Raw genomic sequence first — 25,711 nt, forward strand, 5'->3', positions numbered from 1 at the left:
AAGTCCTAAATCTGATTTAATAACCTTGACATTCAAACATCCCAGCCGTGTCAGAGTTATATAAATTTAAAAGACCACACAAATATACAAGAGACCCTGAAACTATATCTTCTTCCTGCCAAAGGGAACAGGGAAAAGCTGTCAACCATGGAGCCATATGTTTGGACCAGAGATGCAACATTTTAAGAAATGTGCTAGATGATGTAGTTTACTTCACTAAAGAGATGCCACTTTCCACTTGTACAGACCTTAGCAGATTGTACTCCACATCAAAGTCTCCATACAGAAATCCTACTGTTTAAACAGATTTAGGAATTAGAAGGCAATGATATTCTACGTGTTATTAAGGACACACTTTACTAGAAGAGTTTTATTATTTCACCCCATGTCACAGCCCAGGATTTCATATCTTCCATCATTTTTCGTTTAAATAATAAATGGCTTGTAACTTGATTGGCATTGCAAGATAAAACACCCAATTGTCCAGGAGAATTCAATTACAATGTGCCACATTATGGAAATAATCTCTGGAACAAAATAATTGCTTTCTGCAGCCTTTTAGCTGTTGAAGAGAGGACATATGGCTCCTTATCTAGAGAGAGGGGGCATGTTTGTCTTCTGGATTACAACATTTCCTACTCTCTCCGACTCCCGTTCTCAACATCAGGTCTTAGGGCCCTTTCAGTTTTTTAGCTCCTATCTCTGACATGATTCTAAGACTTAATTTTGTTTTTTCTTCTCTTGTACTTTGTTCTATGCATCAGGCTTCCTACAATCACTTCAAATACTGCTACCTAGTTCTACCAAATGCTCAGCACAGCTTGAGAACATGGGAGAAGTGCAACAAAACCACAGCTAAAGAGGGCTGGTCAGTACTAACTTTCATAAATGTCTTGCAAAGGAAAAATTGGGGTTCTGCCTTTTCTTTTTTCCTTCGTAATGAAGTATAAACAATTCCTGATGGATGGTTATTTCCAGTCCTGCCCCCTTAAGTGTTATTGTTCCCTATGCCACCTTAAGAAACATCAGGAATGTCAAGTATGGTCTTCACTTTTCTTGTTGGAGGACTTGGATGACTCATATGTGCACTGGGTGCCTTCATAACCCTTAACTGAACGGATGAGGCAGCTAATCCTAAAGAAAGAAAGATTTCTTTCCCAATACTTTAGTTAAAACAGACAGTAAGCTGTAAGAAAATTTAAGACCATTTCAAGCTTTCTTTATGTCCATCAGAAAGCAACAAAAAAGAGCATATGCACATCTTCCCTCCCCTCACACACACACTTTTCATGTCACTTTCAAATAAACTGTCCAGCATCCTGAAGATGGCATCAGTACAGTACTTACCTGTATGGCCCTCAGATACTAATCCCTGCTGTTGACCATCACAAAGCCCTGAGTCTGTGTAGCTGTCAGCAAGACTTGCCCACCTAGAGACCCATTTCTGACCACCTTGAGATGCTGGAGGCACCTATAAAGAGACAAATGGAATGTTTAAATTTTTTTTAACCAAAGTCTTGTCACAAAACCCCTCTATGACACCCTGTACTCACATGACGCCCGGTACCCCATGTTCACCCCTTTATATGATTATGACATATTCTGTACCAAGTATGAGGTATCATTTGAAAACTCATAATCCGCTGAACATGAGTGTCCTGTTAAAATGTGTATAACAACACTATGTGTAAAATTATGAGATTTTGCTATATGATTGTTACTGAAATATGTTGTAGTTCTGGGTAATGCCAACAAACCCATTTTTCAGAGGAAAAGACACACTGGCAACCACAGACAGGTACCAACAAAGTCAAGTGAGTTATGACTTACTTAAGCAGCAATCCTTCAGCAACGGGGAAGTGTAAACAAGAAATTTACATAGTCTCCTCTGTACATGAGATTCACACTGTAGCAGGGAGGCTGTCTACACCCCGGTAGGGCGATAATCCTCAGAGAGAGGAGGAGGAGGATATAAAAATAAAGGACAGCGACCGCTACAGGATGCCGCTCTCCTCCTTCCATTTCTCCGCTTATGGCAGCAAGAACTCTCAAAGAACTGAAAAAGGGATGGAATGGTCCCAGGCTGAAAAGGGATGCAGCCTGTGAAATGTATTGCAGCTCATCGTGAGACAAACCTTTTGCTTTTAAGCCTATTAGTCTGATAAAGTTTAGGAATTAACTTGCGTGTTTAACCTTTTATTTCTTTGGTAACCAGTGCTGACTTTAATGCCTTACCATTTATGATCACTTAAAATCTATCTTTCTCTAGTTAATAAACTTCTTTTATTGTTTTATCTAAACCAGTGTGTTTGACTGAAGTGTTTTAAGAAATCTCTACTAGGTCAACAGGGCTGCTGCATATTCATTACCCACTGCTGGAATGACAGACTATTTATGAGCTTGTACTGGCCAGTGGGTACTGAACAGTACAAGATGCACATTTCTAGGGGACAAGGCTGGGATTCAGGGATATGCGGGTGTCGCCCTGCATGTAATTTATGGATGGCTGGGCATCGCATTCATGTACTCAGCTGCGAGTGACTTTACTTGCTAGGGGCTGTGTGTGAGCAGAGCCCGCAGAGGTTTGCTATTCAGCAGCAAAGCAGTGTTAAAGGCATCCCAGTCTGAAGAGCTGAAGGGACACAGCAGTTCAGGTTGCACCCTAGGGAATGTCACGCCCTCCTGAGAGCCTGTTGCACACACAGACTGGTCTCCCAAAGGTGAAATCAAATCAATACATTCCCACCTAGGCAGAAAAGCACATACACCATCCCTGTTCCCTGTACCTGCATCTCAGCCTGGGACCCACAAGTGGGTTTGGAAGGGAATGCCTGGAGCAGAAGTGTCTTCTGACTGGTGCCATTTTCAGTGATTAGATGCTGGTGAGAGCTTGGTTCTTCCTTTTCGCCTTTTATAACAGGTCTGTAGGCTGAAGACAATCTGGAAAACTCTGGAGATTCAAACACGCCAAAAACCTAAAAAAGTGTGTGGTGGGGGAGGGGAGAGATTAAAACACTAACCATGAAAGCCAAATCCAAAAAATGCGAATCACACTGAAACTGGGGTCCCAAATGGTCAGATACAAACCAATTCGTATATTCCATGTAAGGTATTTTACCCGCCACTCAATCACAGGATTTCCCCCCCCCCCCAACTTTACTTTACCCTTTGCCTACATTTCTGTTATTTTTCACGTGCCTGTTTTACTTGAACCTCTGCCTGCTTCCTTTGTTGTTAAACCTGGAAATAGGCCACGCTTTACCAAATAACTGTTTGTGTTTGGGGTGGTTGGTTTTTTTTTTTTTTAAGTTAACATTCATTGTTTAAATTAAAACAGATACAACCATTTCCATGACCAACCCCACCCGGACACTCCCTCCCCTACAGCAATTAGTTGCCATCTGCCTGGGCAAGTCCCCTTTAACTAAACCAAACCATGCCCAACTACGAGTTGGGGATGTCACTGGGGCTCCTGAGAGAGAGAAAATCTGTCCTCTGTTTCAGCTTCTTTTGGCCTGCCAGGGAGAGCCTGCCAGGCAGAGTATATGTGCCCCATATATTATTAACAGCAGGGCTGGAGGAGGTGGGGTAAAGGGCATGATGCATAGTTAGATCCTGAACTTGCAAAGACTTGTGCAGTCGAGCAGCCCCGTTGTGTAAAGTTCCTCATTTGTACAAATCTTGGCAGAATCGACCCCTTCATTATTTTGAGCATCACGTTGCTCTTTGCTGGTACATTTGCAAGGCCATTCTTGTACCTTTGCATGTAAATCCTATTTGGACACAAAGATGTGAGTTGCGATAAGGTCCCCCTGCTCCTTTTCAGATGGGTTTTTAATGGATATTTTACCCCCATTTACGGTGCCTGTGTAACGCACTCGTGAATGTGTGACAGGATCCCGTCTGTGCTGGATCCACAGAGGACAGGAATCCCTTAGAGCTCCCATCCAGCTCACACCCTTTAGCTGAAGCCATCGCAGCTCATATTTTTGGCTCGAGGGGTACGTCTACACTGCAAGCAGCAGCGTCTCAGAGCCCAGGTCTACAAACAAGGCTACAGCACTCAAATGGACATACAGACATTCAGGCTCAGGGTCTGTAGCCTGAGGGGGGAGGTTGTTTTGGCACTCTAGCACAAGCCCATAGGCCCGAGTCTGTAGCCCTGGGCTCTGAGACTAGCTGCCGCGGGCTGCCACTTTGCAGCGTAGACGTACCCTAGAGGTCCCTGGGTCAACCCCTGGTTTGTCGGCCAACAGTGATCACATTTATAAGAGGTGTTCCCTGGAGTGATTTTACCTGATCTATCATTTTCCGAGCTTCTTCTACTTCTTTATCTTGTGACTCCGTCTCAATGGTGTATGTGCCCGTTTCACTTAAACTATCCTCCTCCTCATGCTTCCTAGCCTTGACCAATTTTGGATCGGTAGGTGGAGTGGTGGCAGGGTCTGGTGCAGACGATATTACTACCCGGGGAGCCACTGGCACCTGCAGAGGTGCTGGCTTCTCAGCGCTGAACTTTCCAGCTTGAGAGTTCTCCCTTAGATACTCAGCAGCAAAATCCTGAGCAATTTTAGACTTCCTCCCAATGCTGCCGTAGTTCTTTGCAGACGGCCTTGAAGCAGAGGATGACGAAGAGCTGATCCGATCTTCTGTCTTCTCTCTCTTAAAGGAGCTGGATCTCTGTGTCCCCGAGGAATTGCTGGCCGGCTTGCCTGCCTGGGCAGCCAGATGAGGAGGTGGCACTGGGCTACCAAGCTTCTCAGCAGGCATGGCAGCTTTGCGCTTTTCCACCTTGGTTTTCGGCACGGGATCCGTGTCGCTCTGGGAGGAGTGTGCGCTGTGCGTGAAAGACTGTGACCTCTTTTTACGAGGCGTGTCATCATCAAAGAACTCGATGACGAAGGCCTGCTGGTTATGCAGCATTTCGTGGGGGTCGCGCCTGATCTGGCGCTGAAGCCTGGCTTGCTCAGCTGCATGGTCATTGCTGGCGGTCTCCTTTTCTGCTGTGGGTGCAACAGGGTCTTCGGAATCGCTCTGCGTCCCATCTTCATGTCTGTTACCTGAAAACGATCACACGCAATTTATTCCTACACTAACATTTCACTGTAACCCTAGTAACCACCTTCCAGCACGGTCAATCCTGGATTTTTCGCTTGTAAAGGAATAGTTCATACTGGGCATGCTGCAAAAGACACTGTTTGATCTGCTGTTTAGAGAGAGCTGAGGGTTTGCGTCCCAGAATGATGAAAGGGTGGGAAGTAGGAGGAGGAGGTGTAGGGAGCTGGCTGATGGAGTTCCTTTTTGAATACGGTTGGGGTTTTGGTTTTGTTGTTATTGTAAAATTAATTATGCATCAGCGCATCTAGATCTTTTTATGTGCATCTTTTTTTATTATTTAAATCAAAATAAATACAGTAATTATTTTACCATTCTGTGTAATTTCACTACTCCCAAAGATTATCTTGTTATGCATCATTTGTTGCGGGACAAAAATTACCCTGTAGAGCAGGGGAAACAAAACAAGACAAAACAAAAGCCCTGTAGATTGCATTCCATGGACTCAAACCAAGATGATGAAAGATCAGCAGGCTGACGGAATTCATAGCTAAAGTGCCCCTGAACTTCTAAGGGGGAGAGAAAATAGGAGTTGCAGGATTTTCAATTTTATCTAAAGGATTAAGGCCATAAAATTCCCAGAAGTTATGTATATGGCTTCCACATCATTTCTTCACCCTCCTGGCAAGGGTTAACTTGGTTATTTTATGGAAGGTTCTTGCTTATTAAGCTCTGTTTTGCACCAAAAGTAGTAACATTTTTAGTACAGAATCTCTGTAACATTTAATATCTCCCCCGGTTCCCCCAACATTTAACCAAGAAGGAACCTGAGGCATCCAGGCTGTGGGTGACTTGCCCAAGGACTTACAACAAGTCATCAGGAGAACTGTGAAAAGACCTCTGTACTCTAGACCGTACCCATGCGTGATAAGAAGAGATAGAGGTTTAACACCATGCAGTTGAAAGGAAAACTGCACCTGTTTTGCAAATGCAAGTGGCCCAACCACACCGGTAAAGAGCATCATGATTTAACACTCAATCCCTAATGTAGCCTTTCAAAGATCTCACTAGCTCCCTTCCTCAAGAAAAAGGCTGAGCAAGAAATGAACCTTGTATTGTGCCCTGAAGGTCAGTAAACTTGGTCTCTGTTGGATTGAGGTGAGCAGCAAGTTCTCAAGTTAAGGGCTGGGAACCCTGCTCTCAACATTAAAATCTTGGGGCTGTGAGAAGTTCCCTGGATGATTTCAGATGTTATGACAGCACGGTAAGAGTCAGTAAGAGACTACATCTTTCCTCTGGTGGCCAGGACCCAAACCACAGAGTATTTACATCCTGATGTCAAGACGCCTGAATTGTTTCCAAAAGGAAAGAAGCAGCCAGTGAAGACCTCAGAAAACTGGTGTAAAATGTTCCTTGGGGCCAACAATGCTAATTAAGGAGGTGGCCAACTGTAGCTTACAAGTGTTCTTCGAAGACAGCCCCACATAGGAACGTGTTACACAGTAAACCGATCTGGAGGTCAAAAAGGCATAGATAAATGTTGCAAAGTTCTCATCAGAGAATCCCCTGCCTACATACAGATGGATATATACACTAACTAGGTATTTGATGAAAAGGAGACAATTACGTGCATCATCCGCATACTGAAACTTCACATTATCTCACTCTCTCTCTCCCAACCTCATGTAGACATTGAGCGTGGAGACACACACAGCTGTACAGAACACCATATGGGAAAATCCTAGGGGCAGATGAGCAAATGCCTGCCACCAGCCCCTGGCATCTCTCTGGAAAGGAAGAGCACTATTCCAGTGCATTCCCATACACTACAGCCAAGGTTCACATCCGAGACAACAAAACGCAGTCGCATAGGGTATGTCTACACTGCAGTTAGAAACTCGTGGCTGGCCCATGCCAGCTGACTCGGGCTAAGGGGCTGTTTAATCATGGTGTAGATGTTCGAGCTTGGCCTGCAGCCCGATCTCTGGGACCACCCACCTCTGAGGGTCCCAGAGCTTGGCTGCAGGCTGAGCCCAAATGTCTACACCACAGTTAAGCAGCCCTTAGCCAGAGCCAGCTGTGAGTGTTTAATTGCAGTGTAGACATACCCTGGAAGACACCAGAGCTTCTTTGCTATACAACCTTCTCAAACACTACATACCATGGCAGATTACGCCAAAGGTAAGCAAGACTGTCAACATCAGAAGATGGTGTTTTGGACGAGGGCCTAGTGACTTCTCCTTTGAAGGAAGCTGGTGTCTTGCCATCCCGTGAAGGCTCATTAATCTCAGCCATTGGTGGACCTGACAGCCCCGCTCCTTGGTAACAGGCAGGAGGATTACAAACTGTAGCTCCTCCAGCACTTGCAAGGCCTCCATGAGCAAACTGGTGGAAATTCACAAGATGTTGCTTTTTCCCCATCTGACAATGAACTGGGCTGATAGAGGCAGACAAACTAGCTCAGGTCAAATAGATCATGGGGGGAATTTCCAAAGGTTGATTAGATGCCCGACTGCCACTAGCAGTGGGACACCAAACTATTTCGGGCCTTTGAAAATCTTCCCCTCCTTGTCTGCAAGAGATGACAGAAGACACCTCACAGTGACAGGCGTGCCTCTTCACAAAGGCAGGCGACCTGGGTTCACCTGGAACAGTTAAATAGTGGGGGAGGGGGAGTTCAGATACACTTTGGTTAAGGAAAAGAACCTCTCTCACAGCCATGGCACGGAATTTCAATAACCTCTGTCCCCACTCCTCAGACTCTGCCCCGGAGCTCTAGCCCCCACCCCACTGTCTCGGAATTGTAACTGTCCACTCTATACCAAAAGCAAGGGCGATTAGCTACATTTGGCAATTGTGAACCTAGTGCTAAAAAAGCAAACATCATTCCTACCCCGACAGGGGGCCAAGAGAAGAGATTAACAAACTGTTAAACCTGTTTCTAACCTGCCTTAACGGCATGAAGAAAAACTCAAACATCTGAAACTGAAACTGTTTGAGACGAGTATGTCTGACGACCCGCCATGATAAAGCCAGGTGGGAACCGGACTAGAGCATTCCACTGCCAGCATCACAAGTGGCATCCATGTCCAGCAGGTGGGCAGTGGACAGCTGAACTAGACTTAAAAGCGTTGATAGTGATTATAAAAATACCTGTCACAGAGAAGTGGTTCTTACCCTGCGAACTTTGGGCTGAGAAAAAGGGCAACATTTTTTCCCCCTATTTATGGTGTACTTGGAAGGCAAGCACATGGACTAGCCAGCATGAAAACCAACAGCTTACCTTTCAGTGTCCTCACATGAACCGGAAGATCACTCTTTGTACTGTACACATCGTCTCCCGGAGACTGCCTTCTCATCAAACTTGGGTCATTCTGAACCAGCCAATCAGCCACCTTGCTCTCCGCTGACATCATCTCTGTGTGACCCGCATCCTTACTGAAAGGTCTTCTCTGTCTGAGTGAAAACTTAGTTACATGATCTTTTATCTTTATTTTACCAGGGGTACAGTCATCAAATTCAATGGTAAAAGAGGCATGGCTTTGCACAACGGGTGGCACCACGGCATCAATGTCCTTAGTTGGGATTTCATGGACCTGTGTTTCAGGAGATTTTGCCAGCTGTTGGAATTCCTTCGTTGGGATTTCAAAATAACTAGGTTCTCTTCTGAATGCATACACAGACTGTTCCTGGGAATCTCGATAAGCAATAACATTACCATTGATCTCCCCTTCATGCTGGGATATCTCCTTCGTTCTTTCTACAGATACAAAAATATGGAAGAACACACCCTACAGGCACCACATCAATGTTAGATTAAAAGCCTAAATTACTATACATGGTAACTGTATAGTTTGATTGTTTGTATACCACCCTCATCGCTGTAGAATCTGAGAACCTCAATAAGCAACATGACTAACATCTGTTATGTGTGGTTTGTTCTCTCTCTCCCCAGAAGAAGAATTGTGGTGGGGCTTGGGGTGGTCCTTAGGTTCCTGTGCAACTTCATCCCACAGTTAATAACTATAGCCAAGTTTATTCTTCAGTGTAATTTCGTAAGCCCTGATCCTGCATGATCACATCAGTCTCTACTTAACTTTAGACACACAAGTGATTTCCATGGGACTACCTTAGGATATGAAGCTAGGATCGGAGCTTGATTTCATAATGTATTAGTGTCCTTCATGGTGTTAACAGAAATCAAGCAGGCCCCTTGGGGTGGTGTTCTTGGTATTTATTTATTTGGATTTAAAAGTGTATTACCAAGGCAACTTTCACTATCATTTCACACAATGTCAAGCAAACACACATTATTTTATTTCCCCTTATTCCCATTTTGTTTTAAACAAAAATATTATAATTGAATGCAAATTTAAAGAGTACATGGAATTAGAGGGCTGGTCTACACTGGGGGGTGGGATTGATCTAACATACGCAACTTCAGCTACGTGAATAGTGTAGCTGAAGTCGAAGTATCTTAGATCGAGTTACCTACTGTCCTCACGGCGTGGGATCGACGTCCACAGCTCCCCGTCGACTCCGCTACCGCCGTTCGGGTTGGTGGAGTTCCGGAGTCGACAGGAGCGCGTTCGGGGATCGATATATTGCGTCTAGATGAGACGCGATCTATTGATCCCCGAGAAATTGATTGCTACCCGCCGATACGGCCAGTAGTGAAGACGTACCCTTAGTCACTAGAATTCTGAAGGAGAGTGTCATACAGCAGAATCAATTTTCCCCAAAAGACCATCTCCATTACCTGAATAATGTTCTTCTTGCCTTCTGTCCTCCTGCCTTTCTAGTTTGTTATTTGCATCATCTTCTCCCCACCATGAAGGCTGACCATAAAGGGGTGTGCGATAAGGAGCTGTCTCTGGGAAGGGAAAGCAAGAAGTTACCATAACAGCAAATATCAGTAGGTGTTGGCTATCAGATTCATAAAGGCAACAGAGTACAGTCTGCTAACAGGGAAGTGCAAGTGGACTGATGGAGTCTCAATGGACTTTCTTATACTCAAGCAATTTTCCAGCATTTCACTACAAAATATTGTTGGCTCAAACTGCCAGTGTCTTCTCCCAATTTAGTTCAGACCCCAAGTTTTGGTTGGTGAGGGGAGAAGGGAGAAAGAAAGAAGGGGCAAAAAAAGGAGAGAAATTGCAATGAAGACTGTCTGTTTTCTTTTGGATTTTAAGTATGCCCTGCTGTGCTGCAAACCGAGACGGTAGCATTATATTATTGCCGAGAAACCAAAGAGTGACTCTACCACAATTCATTGTCCCAGCTGAGCAAAACGCAAAATAAATGTGAAAAAAAGTGAAATTTAAATTCTTCCAGGTTTTCAGCAGTCATGGGCATCTTAATGGAGGATTTAACTGTGTCTCTTTAAACTTACAGTTCCCAATCCTGCAGTTCTATTGGATGCAAACCTCCAGGTGAAAATCATGGGAGCTTTGTCTTTGATGGATTGCAGGACTGGGCTCAGTATGGAAATACAAAGTAGTAAAGGTGAGGGGAGGTATAACTAAGACGAAGTCTGCAGTAAAAGCCAAATCCTGCCTACCACCCCAATCCTGAATAACAGGATCGGGCTGGCACTCTCTTACGGTGACTTTTCACTGCAGAGTTAAGTGAGCTGCAGTCAAATTATTTCTCTTGCAGTAGCTCAGCATGAGAGACAGCAGCCACACTGCGAAACGACACTCATGCTGCTGCAAGATCCTCCATCTACCCCGGTGCTACCAGGGCACATCTCACGGTTCCTAGTGCTGGGATACGCTGAGCCTCATTACAAATCCTTTCTCAGTGCCCCGTGGGAGACTCTCTCTCCTCGCCAGGCACATGGGTGGAAGTGGTGTTAGCTCTTGACATTTAAACCAGTTTCAGCTGGGCACGCTCCAGATTTCTGTCAGCGACCTTCATTCCAACCCATGGATCCCACCCTGAGCAATGACCTGTGCTGAATGTTGATGCTGATCTGAACCATGCAACGTTTATATTGGAAAGAGGAGACTGATACAGCGCAGGGGTGGGAAGAAATCATTTCCCCCATTACTTCCCCAAGACTAGAGCGAGAGACGTAGATCCTCTGTGTGGCCACCAACCACGCTATCTTCAGCCAACAAAGCCACAGAAAGTAACCAAAGGCAACTCAGACTCATTATGGGCTGAGCACACTATACACCGAACTCCACTCCCTCACTCACTCTCCAATGAAAAGCTGGATTGGCATTTATGAATTACAGACGATGACTCTCAGGTTGATACATAAGGATGAATTTCAGGTTGATACATAAATATTGTCTTGAGCAAATCGGCACAACCTTGTTATGAGCCTGCAGAATGATTAATTGTTTCTATAATCAGGGCCCCATAGCACTGGCCATCTGCCCTCCCGCCACACACATGCACACACAAAAGAGAGAGATGGTCCCTGCCCCAAAGAGTGAAAGAAACCTAGAGTTCTAGAGTTGCTGGATAACACCATGTAACTCATATCGTGCAAAGTACAACTCACACAACTCATACAGTTGCTTGATAGCCACTTAGCTTTGATCCTGCAGTAACCTCTACTCAGGCAGATGTCTCCTGTGTTGGGATTCAATAAAGCGCTATGCGATTTCAGGGATTCACTCAAACAGATCTCAGTGCAATGTCAGGTCTTTGTTATGAGAAAATGATGGCTAATGGAACCGATCAAAAAGTTTCATTCAAAAACACTGTCCCCATGAAATCTGGTCACATGGGGAAAAACCTCAAACATTTGCATGAACATAACCAGACTTTCTAGAAATGTTCTATATTCCACCGCGTCCCCCTCCCCATGGGAAACGGTTACCATTTATTGTTCATCACTCTTTTTTCTGGAAGGTGCCTTGGCAATGCCAGTTTTGATTGGTCAGCTGAATCATATGGTGCGAATTCCCCACTGAAGTTAATTAAGATCAGGGTCCTAGGATGGGTCCTAGGTATTCAGGGCATTTCTTCACAGGTTTGTAAAACATTTAGCTGATCCTGATTAGGGCCTCTGGATGCTACTGTAATGTAAAGAGTAAAGATTATACCCCCCAGCTTACCTGAGACAAAGTTTTCTTTGCTTATTTAAAGAGGCAAGTAAAATAGCTTTCATTTGTCATTCTCAGCATGGTGGGGACCAAGAGTGGATGGCACACTTGGGCTAGCAGATGTTCATAGCAATTTCGCAAGCATGCATATCTGTACTCTTGAGCCTCTCATACCTATGCATTAGATGCCTCCAGCAATAGCAGCTATCAGCATGTCCATTATTGGACGTAATTTTAAATCCTGACTTCTTCTATGGCATCATATTCACGTTACGGCTGCCTAGACAGCGGTTACTTGACTTGTGCTTTAAAACCACACACTGAGCTGTAGAAAGGAATCGTCGGACTGCCGCTGCACTGATCTATCTTGCCAGCTTAGTGTGGAAAGGGTGGGAATTAGTTCTTATTGCTATGGCAGCAATAGGATATACAGTTAAAAAGTACGGCTGAAGGACGAGTTAACCCCTCCCCCAAACCTAACCACCACTGCTTGGAATATTTTAGAAGAAATCCGATTGAGAAACTAATAAATCTGGAATGCTGGCTTTGAAAATGACAGTCCAAATATAGTAATTTTGTTTTAAAAATACAGCATTTACTGACCACAGGCCCTTCCCAAGGGCTTTTCTTCATGTACGGAAATTATAAATATATTGTCTCTCGTAGGAGTACAGATCAAGTGAGGTTGAAAACTTATTTTATGTACTTTCTCCCCACAGCGTTTAAAAGAAAGCTACGTTCACAGTGCTCCTGCGGCCTTTAAAAATTCAAAGGAGGAAGATTTCTCACCATGAATGAATTGTAATTGCTAAGCGATAGGTATCACAAATAGGGACTGGCAAACCATTTAAAAAAGGAGTAAGAACTGACCAAAACCTTTAAGAACATAAGAACAGCCATACTGGGTTAGACCAATGGTCTATGTAGCTCAGTAACCTGTCTTCCGACAGTAGCTGATGCCAGGTGCGTCAGAGGAAATGAACAGAACAGGTAATCATCAAGTGATCCATCCTGTGTTGCCCATTCTGGCAAACAGAGGATAGGGACACTTCAGAGCATAGTTTTCAATCTCTGCTCATCCTGGCTAATAGCCATTGATGGACCTATCCTCCAAGAACTTATCTAGTTCTTTTTTTAACCCGGTTGTAAGTCTTGGCCTTCACAACATCTGCCGGCAAAGAGTTCCAGAGGTTGATTGTGTGCTGTGTGAAGAAATACTTCCTTTTGCTTGTTTTAAACCTGTTGCCTATTAATTTCATTTGGTGACCCCTAGTTCTAGTGTGATGAGGAGTAAATAACATTTCCTTATTTACTTGGTCCACACCCGTCATGATTTTATAGACCTCTGTCATATCCCCCTTAGTCGTCTCTTAGTTCTGACAGAATTGCAGGGTCTCAATGTGTGGATGAGACGATGGTGTAGGGAGCAGAGGTTCAGATTTATTAGGAACTGGGGAACCTTTTGGGAAAGAGGGAGCCTATACAGGAAGGATGGGCTCCAGCCAAACCAAAATGGAACCGGATTTCTGGCATGTAAAAATTAAAAAGGTCATACAGCAGTTTTTAAACTACGGGCTGGGGGAAGGCCAACAGGTGCAGAGGAGCATGTGGTTCAGACAGGGACATCCCTTTGGGGAGGATTTGGTTGAAACTATAGCAAAGAACAGAATTATCAGACACATAGATTAACATGATTTGTTGAGGGAAGGGTCAATGTGGCTTCTGTAAAGGGAAATCATGCCTCACCAATCTACTAGAATTCGTTGAGGCGTGAACAAATATATGGACAAGGGGGATCCAGTGGATATAGATTACTTGGACTTTCAGAAAGACTTTGACAGAGTCCCTCATGGAAGGCTCTTAAGCAAAGTAAGCAGTCATGGGATAAGAGGGAAGGTCCTGTCATGGATCAGTAACTGGCTAAAAGACAGGAAACAAAGGGTAGAAATAAACGGTCAGTTTTTAGACTGGAGAGAGGTAAAATAGTGGACTCCCCCATGGGTCTGTACAAGAACAAGTACTGTTCAACATATTCATATATGATCCGGAAAAAGGTGCAAACAGTGAGATGGCAACATTTTGAGATGATACAAAACTACTCAAGGTAGTTAAGTCCAAAGCAGACTGCAGAGAGTTACAAAGGGATCTCACAAAACTGGGGGACCAGGCAACAAAATGGAAGATGAAATTCAATGTTGATAAATGCAAAGTAATGCACATTGGAAAACAATCCCAACTATATATAAAAAATGATGGGGTCCAATTTATCTGTTACCACTCAAGAAAAGGATCCAAGATCTCTGAAAACATCTACTCAATGTGCAGCAGCAGTCAAAAAAGCTGAAAGAATGTTAGGAACCATGAGGAAAAGGATAGATAATAAGACAGAAAATATCATCATGCCACTATATACATTCATGGTATGCTCACATCTTGAATACTGCATGCAGTTCTGGCTGCCCCACCCCAAAAAGATACATTAGAATTGGAAAAGATACAGAGCAGGGAAACAAAAATGATTAATGGTATGAAACAGCTTGCATGTAAGGAGAGATTAAAAAGACTGGGAATATTCAGCTTGGAAAAGAGATGACTAAGGGGGGATATGATAGATATCTGAATGGTGTGGAGAAAGTGACCAAGGAAGTGTTATTTACTCTTTCACATAACACAAGAATCAGGGGTCATCCAATGAAATTAATAGGGAGCAGGGTTAAAACAAACAAAAGGAAGTAGTACTTCACATAACACACAGTCAACTGTGGAACTCATTGTCAGGAGATGTTGTGAAGCCCAAAACTGTAAGAGGGTTCAAAAAAGAATTAGGTAAGTTCCTGGAGGATAGGTCCATCAATAGCTATTAGCCAAGGTGGTCAGGAATGCAACCCCACATTCTGGGAGTCACTAAACCTCTGACCGCCAGAAGCTGGGCATGGATGACAGAGCATGGATCACTTGGTGATTGCCTGTTTGGCTCATCCCCTCTGAAGCACCTGGCATTGGCCACTGTTGTAGGACAGGATACTGGGCTAGATGGACCATTGGTCTGATCCAGTATGGCCGTTCCTATGTATCTGTGAAGACAGAATGAAAAGTGGGGGGGGGGGGGGCAAAAAAAAGAAAGAAAAAGAAAACAAAAATTGACTAGCGGGATCCTCAGCCCCTCTTTCCAGCTGCTTTATGCTGCTCCAGCAGCCCTAGAGAGGCAGCTGGGTATTCCCCTTGTGTAGGGGATCCATGGGTGACAAAGATGGCGCAATGCCCAGTGTAAGGAACATATCGAAGTTGGAAGAGGCATGGTCAGAGTGCATTGCTCTGGGTGGCCATTCCAGCCAGCACTCATCAGAGCAGCCTAAAGTCTGCTCTACCTTACACTGCCAGGATTGAAAGCCAATTAATGCCCTCCACCTCCTAGGGGGCACCGAACAGCGCACAGAGTCTGCCCACATGGCTTTGATGGCAAGACCAGATTGTACGTGGTATGGTAATAAGTATCAGTATTTTAAGATTAAATATTTGGGGTGGGGGGTAAAAAACTCCATTTGTTTTGGGGTTTATCTGCTGTCCCTGATCATCCTAAAGATAAGGGAATAAATTACAACTTCATTCCACCCAACTTCCAAGAAGAATGCAAAGGGCACAGCTAGAAATGGAGAGGGAGGTGACCGTGTTTCTCTCTTTTTATGGCTGGCTAAAATATTTTTGTAGGAACCATTAATTTCCTATCACATTTTAGCTTCTAAATTAAACCCGATTTTAAATAAGCAATTATATTAAGGGCATACACTATGCCTATCCACAGTTCACACTAAATTAGGTCCCGCGCCAATTTCGAGCTTCCCCAAGAGGGCCTGCATGCTGCTGCTGAAAATGTGAATGGTGGGGTGTGGCATTGTGTCCGGTGCATCCGCCCTCGGGGTCCCAGTTCTCATTCTGCCTCCCTGCCGCAAATGGGCGGCGGTACGCCGTGCTTCTTGTCAGCTGACCAGCATGACGCGGCTGGCACCGCCGGTGTGCGCTCGCCTGCTCGCACTTCGCTGTCCCCGACACCGCCAACGCCTCGCTGGTCAAGAGCATGGAGCTGAGGCTGGCAATCGAGGCTCCGGGCTCGACAGGTCAACAAATCGCTGTAGAGGCCAGGGAGCCTCACAAGCACAGGGAGTGGCGGATCCCACCTTCATGCCATGGGGCTGGATTTGTTCATGCGGGGCACGTGGCGATTATGGGCCGCAGCTGGGGTGCGCGGGGGAGGCTGGATGGGGTGCTGGCATGCAGATCTGGGATGGATCTCGCGAAACTTCCAGGAGGATGTGGAAGCATTTGCTTTAACAACATAGTGCTGCTGGCCTCCCCTGCCCTGTGCGGGAGCCTGGATGCGAGCAGCCTGCCCGATGCCAGCCTGGGCCACAGCCTGCTCTCCTGAAGCCTGAGGCCAGACAGCTACGGTCAGTAGCGAACCCACTTTGGCGTGGGCAAACCACAGGGGGTTTGCAACCAAACCCGTGCACCGCCCTACCGTGCGCGGCTGCTCTCTGAGGGTGTTCACCTGACAATGGGAAAGGTAATCATAGATGCATAGATGCGCAATCGCCTGATGGGTGCGGTGGGGCGCGATGGGATAGATGGCCCAGGGTGCCCCTCCCGACCAACCCTATAGATTGCCAAAACTGCGGGCTACTTTTCAATGGTGCTGCAAGCCCTGGTGGGGGCGTTTTACCAACGGGGACGTTTTATGTGTGGCGCAAGGTTCATGGCAAGTAGCATGTTTCAAGGCACTGTCAAGGGACGCGCCTGCCCTCAGAACTCTGGCCTGACAGAGCGCCTGATTCTTCCGGAACTACAGTAACTGCAGGGCAGTGATCCTGGGGGGACACATTCCCCGCCTATGCCCTGGCTCATGATGCCCTGGCTCCCTGGCTCCTATCTCATCAAGGAGCTCTTGCAACTATGGCTGAGCAAGTGCAGAATGACAGTGGAGTGTGCTGGTGTGGTGAGTGTGGGGGGCAGGAGGGTGGTGGAGTGTGGCTTTTTGGACTCGCCTCACTCGGATCCCAATTGTTAAGCCAGCTTGCTGTGTGCTTGTTGTGTCAATTTATCTCGGAGCTGTGAAGGGGCAGGAAGGAGATGCAGGAGGGAGGCTCCTGCTGCTGCTACCTGCTGTATGAAGCCACTTGGTGTTGAGCCCAGATTTGGCTGCCGCTTGTGCGAGGGGAGGAGCAAGAGAGCTTGGAGAGCAGAAGAGAAGGTAAGACCTGATCCAGGGGGGCTAGAAGCAGAAGCACCCCGAAGAGAGTTTGCACCCCTTTTCAGGTTTTTCATACCCTTTTTCACCCTTTACCCCCCCAGGTTCAGTTACTTCCTTTTTCAACAGTTACATACACAATTCAAGTTTTTTTTCTTTCAAAAATATTACTTAAATAAAGTTAGTGGAACACAGTTACACAACAAAGTACGGTGTACTGTGGTGTGAAGATGTACAGACCACTCACACTCGTACTGTGAATGACAGGCTCCGAGACATGACAGGCAGGGGGACGGTTAGGACAGGAGGTGCAGCAGGGGGGGGGTGCAGGTGCAGGGGGGGGGGAGGGTAGGTGGGGGGTGGTGTAGGGGGGGGCAGGGTGGTGGGGATGGGGGGATGGGGAGGGGCTCAGGGGTGGGGGAAGGGTTGAAGGGTTGCAGGGGGCCAGGAGGCCTGCCTTGCCATTTGGCAAGGCGCCGGGGCCTGGTGCACCTGCAGCCTCCCAGACTGACCTGGGGCTGACCCAGGGACCAGAGTGACCTAGGACACCTCCCACTCTGACTGTGTGCTGTGACTCCTCCTGCCCTACCCCCATGTCTGTGTGACTGCAATGCTGGTAGCTGTCTAATGTTCCTGCTGCCCCCCCCTTCAAACAAAGTCAAAAAAGAAAGCAATGAATGAAAAAGTAATGAAACAAAACATGACGGAAACACAACTGAACAGCAGGGGGATGAAACTGGAACAGGTGAGCCAGGGGGATAAGAAAGGAAGCAATTCTCATATGGAGCTGAGAGGGGGCAGCTCATAGTTCATGAGAAGTGGAGGACAGTGCCTAGCGCCTTCCCTCGCCCCTTATTCTTGTTTTTTTGGCGGAGGGGGACAGGGGACAGTTATTTTGGGTGAGGGGGGGGTTGTGGGCTCCTGCGGGGAGGGCTGCAGTGCACCTGGGGACTGCTCTCGCGCTGTTTTGTGCCGGTTGAACATCAGCAGCGCCAGAGTCGCCTGCTTGTTTTTCCTGCCGCTCCTGCCGCTCCCTGTCCTCCTGCTGTCTGTGCTTGCGCCGCTGAGGCGCTGCTCCTGAGGTCTCTGGCCACGCTGCTGGGCCGCCGCCTCTCTCAGCTCTGCCTCAGGTTCATCGAACATCTCTTCCCGCTTCATCTTCGCCGGCCATCTGCGCCAGCGGCTCTTCAGGGGATGCGGGATGCGGGGGAAACAGCTGTGAGGATGGGCAGGGAAAGGGGAAAAAAGCTTTTGTGTGGATTGAGGAAAAGTGATTTCTTGAACAAGTCTATGTCTGTACATGGAACACAACACTGAACACAGTCATCTCTGTTTCTCTCACACAAGTTCGAATTTTCGCTCATGCTCATTGCATTGCTTCGAATTTTGCTTCATTGCCTGGGCAGGGGGGGGGACAGCAGCATCCGGCAGGACAGCAGGCCTGCAGTACAGCAACTTTAGGCTAAGTCCTGCTTAAGTTAATGTATTGCTGTGCCCTGTCTGGCAAGGCAATCTGGAAAGCTGAAACTCTGACCCTGTTCCAGTAAAGCCTCTCTGCAGCCTCTCCAATGTGGCTGCTGGCCCCGAAAGATCCCCTATATGCTCTGCTCTGCAGCTCCACCATTGTGCTAATAAAAAGGAATTAATATGATGCAAGACAGCAGTACATGACCCTAATTCCCTAATTAGATGCAGCAGTCAGAGAGACAGAGAGCGATGCTGAGAGAGGTCAGCACAGACCAGCAAACCCTGCACAGACCAGGGCCCTATGCTGCCTGCCCCTCCTGAGGCAATGCCCACTGTGCATGCGCTGAAGAGGCAATGCTCGGAAGAGTGCACCCAATAAACCCAAACAAGGAACCTCCCCCCCTTTTTCCCCAATTCCTCACGACCTCCCAGGAATCCGGAACCTCTGCTTTTCTCCCCTCCTCATATGCTTTCCTTTTCTTCCCATATTGATTTTTTTTTTTTTTAGTTTTATTTTTGTTTTTAAAAAAAAATTTATGTTTTTATGTTTATACTGACTGATCCACTGATGTTCTGAGTCTCGGAGAGACTGACGGGGAGGGAGGGGGATCTGGGAGAGGGATGGCTGCTGATGAGATCCTGGCTGAAGAAGAGATGTGAGCTCTCTGTCGCCCTGCCTTGTCCGCTGTCTCCCGCCTCGCCCTTCCCTTATCCGCGAACACATTCCGAGGAACTGCCCAACGCCAGGATCATCCCATCCCATCCATGGTGTGGGTGGTGGCAGGTGGTGTGGTGGGTGGTGGCGCAACGATGTGCAGTGCCGGCCTCTGGGGGATGGGGTGGGGGGGGCCTGGAGGGTCCTGGCCTTTTTGATTTTTTTTTTTGATTGCCTTGTTTGGGGTCCCTTGTTTGCGCTGCATCCCGCACCATCCTCTATATCCTCTGAGTGCCATGGCTTCTCTTTGCTTCTCCTTTCGGTCCGCTTTTTGGAGCACAGCCAGCTCAGCACTGCACACAGCTCTCCCACACAGCGATATCAGATCAGTCACTTCTCCAGTCCCCTTTGCGGCCCTGAGATCTGCATCTCTCCCTCCCGGGAGAGCTCTGCATCGCTGCTCTGACTGCTGCGCAGTGCTGCTGCTGCTCGATGTCCAATTCAAACTGGAAGAGATTCAAAAAGGGAAAAGGAAAAAAAAAATTTTTCTTTTCCCGCTTCTTGTGTGGTTGATCAGATCATCTGAGGCTGGACTGCTGTCCAGAGCACCAACACAGTGGGTGTGCTGGGGCTGCAGCTAAGCTACTAAGGTCGATTCACCCACATATAGGCTAACTCGACACATAGCCAATCGAATAGCGCTACTTCTCCCCGGGGGGGGTCGAACTCGAGAACTAAAAGAGCCTCTAGGGAGGACTTAGCTAGCTTCCTGTGGTGGTTACACGGTTAAATCGAATTAACGCTGCTAAATTCGACATAAACTCCTAGTGTAGACCAGGCCTAAGTGAGTGGAGCTTACTAACTTTCAACTCTAACCCAAAGGGCCAGATCCTCAGCTGATGTAAATCTGCATAGGTCCACTGACTTCAGCAGAGCTACACTGGTTTACACCAACTGAGGATCTGGCCCCAAAAGGAGAATTTCTTACATCCTGGGGGGAATTATGGATTATACGATTTTGCCCGCCCTATTATACACACCAACCACCTTACACACAAGTCGCCTTAAAGCCACAGTTTTTCGGCTTTTTTTCCACAGGGCTGTTGGGAAATGCACAGAAACACGGGAACTGCCCAAACTGCTGGTGCCATGAGGAGCATAAATGAAAAATAACCACTCAGTCATTTAAACCATATTACAGTCAGTCTAATTGATAGCAGCTCATTACCACCCATCCCAGTGTCATGCCAATCTGTCCAGATGATGCCAATTCATTCAAACGTATTTCTTGGCTCAGAAATTCAGGCCGAAAGTCTGAAAACTATTCTTGTAGATGACAGAACTGAGATCAGCATGACCATTCAGCTAGATAAATGTTGAATTATTGGTGACAGTGTCATGCAGAGAAGGCTACCGACATGCATGTGTTCTGTTCAGCAATGTGTTCCTGTAATGGGTAGTCTCGGGGGGAAAAAATGTGATAAGGCAACAAGGGTCAGGACCAAAAATGCAATCCAGCTGAACAAGGAAAAGAGGAATCTATGCATTAAGGCAGCCACTCGGACAGCTTCCTGGGAGAAAGCTCTCACGTTACACACGCAGCTTTGATCACAATGGGGTTCCATTTCTTTGATAATATAACTGATGGGGTTCTTGGCAGCCTCCTGGTTTAGTGCCAAAGGCTGGTACTTACCCAGTAGCCCAAATAAGGTTCAAATTACGAAGGAAAAAAGAGACAATAATGGTAAATTCCTTTGCTGACGAGAGCATAACCAGTTTTTGAAGCTTGCTATTCCCAACAAAAGCATCCGAAATCTACGCTGCCTCAGTCAAGCCTTTTTTGATTCATTATTAATAGCACAACTTCCATCTTCAGAAGATGTAGTATAGCAGGCTCATTAAGGAATAGGCCTGGGGGTGGGGAAAGATCCAATTTTAATATTTTAAGTCAAGTAATTCCTAAAACCTCTATCGTTTTTTCTAATAGTAGATTACAATTTACCTGGGGGGGGGGGGGGGGGAACCTAAAGAAATCCTTGGCAGTTGTTAGCTGTAAGGGTTTGGTTTTTTTTTAAGTGGGGTAAACCTTATACCATGGTCTCTTATAACTGATGTGAGTATACATTAATATTGGAGGTTTTTGCATTGCAATGGCCAAACTTATTTGTATCAATTATTTAGTCAGTATTTGATGTGCTGTAGGTTCCTCGAAACTGGATCGGATGAGATATAGATATAGATATAGATCGCTGCATATCTCAGATGGTGGTTTCTCCTATCCTCTAATGCAGCTGTTACCATGACCTCAGGGTGAAAGTAGCTAAAGGGCTAAATCCACCACTACACAAGCAGCAACAGCTCCCACTGACTCCACGTGAGCTGCACCAGCTTGCTCCAGTGACGGATTTGGCCCCAAGACTTGAAAACTGCCCATTTCATTTACAGGACCCCACAATTTAACTACACAGAACTGTTAGAAGCAAGCACTCCAGCAAACCAGTTACAAATGTTATAGTTCCTCATCCTCAAGAGTAGGTTTAAACTTTTATCAATATTATTACTTGTATTATGGTAGCGCCTTGAGACCCAGGAGAGATCAGAGCCCCATTGTTTTAGGTGCTGTTCAAACAGGGGATAAGAGACAGCCCCTCTCCTGAAGAGCTTCCAATCTAGACAGGAAGACAGACGCAAAGGAAGTATTATCCCCATTTTACAGATGGGAAATGGAGGCCCAAATGACTAGTCCAAGGAACTCTGTGGGAGAGGCAGAAACTGAAACCAGATCTCCGGAGTCCCAATCCAGTGCCACAAGCACAAGACCCTCTGTCCTCTCCAGCACCCAGCAGTACAGTTAACCAATAGTCACTTGTATGCAGACTGTTTCACAGAATTCGAAGGAAATTAAAAATTATGGTCCTGTCTACACAGGCACCAATTTCAAATGGGAGCTCTGGGCATGCCACGCTTCTTAAAATCAAGCCATCAGTGTTTATTTTGATCTGCCAGCACTGTAAGGTTCGGAATACTAAAGGATTTTAAAAAAACACAATGCACCACACTGTTTTTAAGCTACAACAATAGTATGTTCAAATAGCTACACTCTAGGATTGCAGGATGTTTATGTACACATCACCATTTGTATTATCAATCTATAATTATGCACGGAGACCACAGGAGCTGTCATGTCAAAACCTACCTATGGTCCATCTAGCCCAATATGCCACAGCCAATGGCAAGTGCTCCAGAGACAGTCTTCAGATCTGCATAATGCAAAGTAATTGTGCAACACCATTTACATGGGGAGTTATGTCTCCCTAATCCAGCCAGGGATCAGCTTATCCCATAAAGCATGAGAACTAATACTGCTTATTTTTAACACTAGCTAGTCAACCTGTGGCTGCTTTTCTTCTTCATAAGTATTTCTAATCCTCAATTAATTTAAGCTACTTGCCTCAATAACCTCCTGTAGGAGCAAGCTCCAATGGTTGATTATATGTTGCACTTTAAAGGCAATACACTTAAAAAAGTCACAAGGATTCTGTTTTTAATAGTATAAAGGTTTATTGGGTATTATGGGAAAGAATAAACAGAAAAGCACAGTTGAGATCCCTCTTTCTGATTCATTGTTTTCAATATCATCCCCCATTCCTAACCTGCTCTAGCGTTTTTGGGTTTTTTTAAAACCTCCCCTCCTATAAAAGCCCTGCCTCTCTGCTCCCTTTCCTCCCACTGGAACTATAATATAGATTTTTAAAGGCCATTGTCACCACAGATCGTGCTTTAATTTGCTACAAGCAAATTACTAAATACCTACAGGCTTAGCAGAACGGTTCTCTCTCCAAAGCCTCTTTCCCACTGCCCCTAAGTAACAGGGCCGCCCAGAGGATTCAGGGGACCTGGGGCAAAGCAGGGGAGCTGCGGCGCTTGTACTCACCCGGCGGCGGTCTGGGTCTTCGGCAGCGGGGCCCTTCAGTTGCTCCGCGTCTTCGGCAGCACTGAAGGGCCCCCCACCGCCGAAATGCCGCCGAAAACCCAGACCGCCGCCGGGTCAGGGCTCATGGGGCCCCTGCGGGGCCCAGGGCAAATTGCCCCCCCTCCCCTCCCCCGGGCGGCTCTGCTAAGTAAACCCACTTGCTGGAAAGATATCAATGGCAGTAAGAACATAATGATTTTAAACCACTGCCAATCCTCAAAAAAAACAGAGTAAAACTGCATGTATAACTGAAGACAAAGTGAATGAGTCAAACTCTGATGCAGGCTAAGTCTGATCTCTGCTAGTTCCTCTTCCAAAGGGTTGCAGGCCTGATCCAAAGCCCATCAAGCTCTTTCCATTGATTTCGGTGGGCTGTGGGTGAGGGCCACTGGGTCCCATCCTGCTAAGTGCTGAGTGCCTCCTTCAAAATACTCAGCACCCTCAACTCCCACTTCCTTCAATGGGCTCAGCAGCAGCAGCTCAGCACTTTGCAGATGACACTCAACCTTTTGTCAGACTGGACACTGAGCAGTGGGAGCAAGCAACACAATCCTTGAAATTCACCCCTCCTAGGCAATCTGAATCATTATGGATTCGCCTAAGTTTTGTTCCTGCAAGTGAAAATTAAATATGGGTTAGCAAGAGTTACACACCAGGAAAGTAGGTCACCGTGCTCGAGGTATCACATTAGATGCTGCCTTTGCAGATATTTCCAAATATCAACTGCCTACCTTACATGGGTTCAATCGGAAAACAATAAAAAAAAAAAGCCCTGCATATTTTGCAAGGTGACAAGTGATAAAAAGAACCAAAGTAAGAAAGCGCCTGCATAATCCCTGCATGCTGCCAAGATGTCAGCCAGTAAGTGACAAATGTAAATTAATTACATTTGGAGCATACAAACTGGATATTTGCAACTCGTTTCAAGAATCTGGCTCATGTCACACTAGGGCTAGACACTTTTCCCCAAAGCCAAGATATAGTTCATCTCCTTTCACCCTCTTCTGTGTCACAGCTAATCACAGCCAAGCTCATCCCTCTAACTGAGCGCTTGTGAACAATTCCTGAGGAGGCAAGGCGGAATGTGCCACGTCTGCTGTATTCACTACAAGTAAGAGTGACACCGGGACACATGGAAAGCACCGGAGAAAAGGTTTCTGCGGGGCAGGGAATGAGAGTCAGGAGCAGGAACGCATGTGTGCTTTCACACACAGCAGGAGTGAAGAACAGGGAAAAATACAGAGGAGAAATGCTATGCTGCTTTAATACACTCTCCCAGCTTAGTGGGATTTTCACAAGGGCAATACACAATATGGCAGATTAAGGTCACCACATTCAGTCTGGCAAGGACTAGTGACAGATCCACCTGAGTATCTAAATAGACAGATGCTTCTACAAAGATTTTGTACCAAATCCACACACCCCTCTCATCCCTCTCCTGCAACCCAGGCCCTGCATCTCCTCCCTTAACCACACAATGTTCCCCCAGCCCCTTCCCTCTTGCCACCTACCTCTCTTTCCTTTGCGGGTCTACAGGGCCCATTCAGTATGTCTGACAGCCTCTCTGCTAGGCCACAGGTTACTGCTTACTTCAACTTTCCTGGCACTTTGGGGCTTCTAGAATGCATGGCAGGCAACAAGCCACCAGAGTGCATTACTGCTGATCATTGCTCATCTCACACCTCAAGCTCCAAAGTTAAGCGATGCACTTGGGGCACCACTAAAGGAGCTGCATCACGACTCTGATGAGCGTAAAGTAAATGAAGAGAGGCTGCTATGTCTGTTAATACCATAGGGGTAGGGAAGAAGCTGGAGGCATCTTGGTTGGGATTAGACATGGGGAAGAGGAGCACAGAGGTGGAGTAGGCAGGAACAACAGACTAAGGGAGTGGGGGAGAAGATATCGGAAGGGGCTCAGCTGAACTGAAAAGGTTCACTATGGTCCTTATGCTTCCTGCAGCAATCCACTCATCCCGAAATACAACAGAGGTCAATCCCCCCCATCACGTTAGGAAGTGCAGTTACTTAAGACCACAAAGGGCTTTTAGTGAATCCAATACTGCCGCCATCCCCTGCATGTTGGCGCCCATCCACAGAAGCCTGGCATTTTCCAAGCTGAGTCACTCACACCATTCGTGCGCCAGTTCCCGGGTAAGAAATTAAAAATAAACCAGACAGGTGCCAAGAATTAGCCAGACCTGCTCTGCCCACATCCCACTGCAAATACCATTGCAATAGCACAGCTCTCTTGTAATGTC

At 46.3% G+C, this 25,711-nt stretch overlaps 1 protein-coding gene across 4 annotated transcripts in view; it reads right to left on the reverse strand.

Moving 5' to 3' along the window:
- The window catches only part of CEP170B (centrosomal protein 170B), a 143,911-nt gene that overhangs the window by 32,629 nt on the left and 85,571 nt on the right, over positions 1-25,711 (reverse strand). For all 4 annotated transcript variants that reach the window (XM_039536697.1, XM_039536698.1, XM_039536695.1 and 1 more), the window contains exons 7-11: positions 9,815-9,928; positions 8,339-8,815; positions 4,297-5,060; positions 2,787-2,975; positions 1,348-1,471 (exon numbers count right to left, since the gene is read on the reverse strand). In XM_039536697.1, the coding sequence (XP_039392631.1) occupies positions 1,348-1,471; positions 2,787-2,975; positions 4,297-5,060; positions 8,339-8,815; positions 9,815-9,928 (1,668 nt within the window). The remainder of the gene's footprint in view (positions 1-1,347; positions 1,472-2,786; positions 2,976-4,296; positions 5,061-8,338; positions 8,816-9,814; positions 9,929-25,711) is intronic.

The sequence above is a fragment of the Mauremys reevesii genome, linkage group 4 (genome assembly GCF_016161935.1).
Source record: "Mauremys reevesii isolate NIE-2019 linkage group 4, ASM1616193v1, whole genome shotgun sequence".
Taxonomy (NCBI): Eukaryota; Metazoa; Chordata; order Testudines; family Geoemydidae; genus Mauremys; species Mauremys reevesii.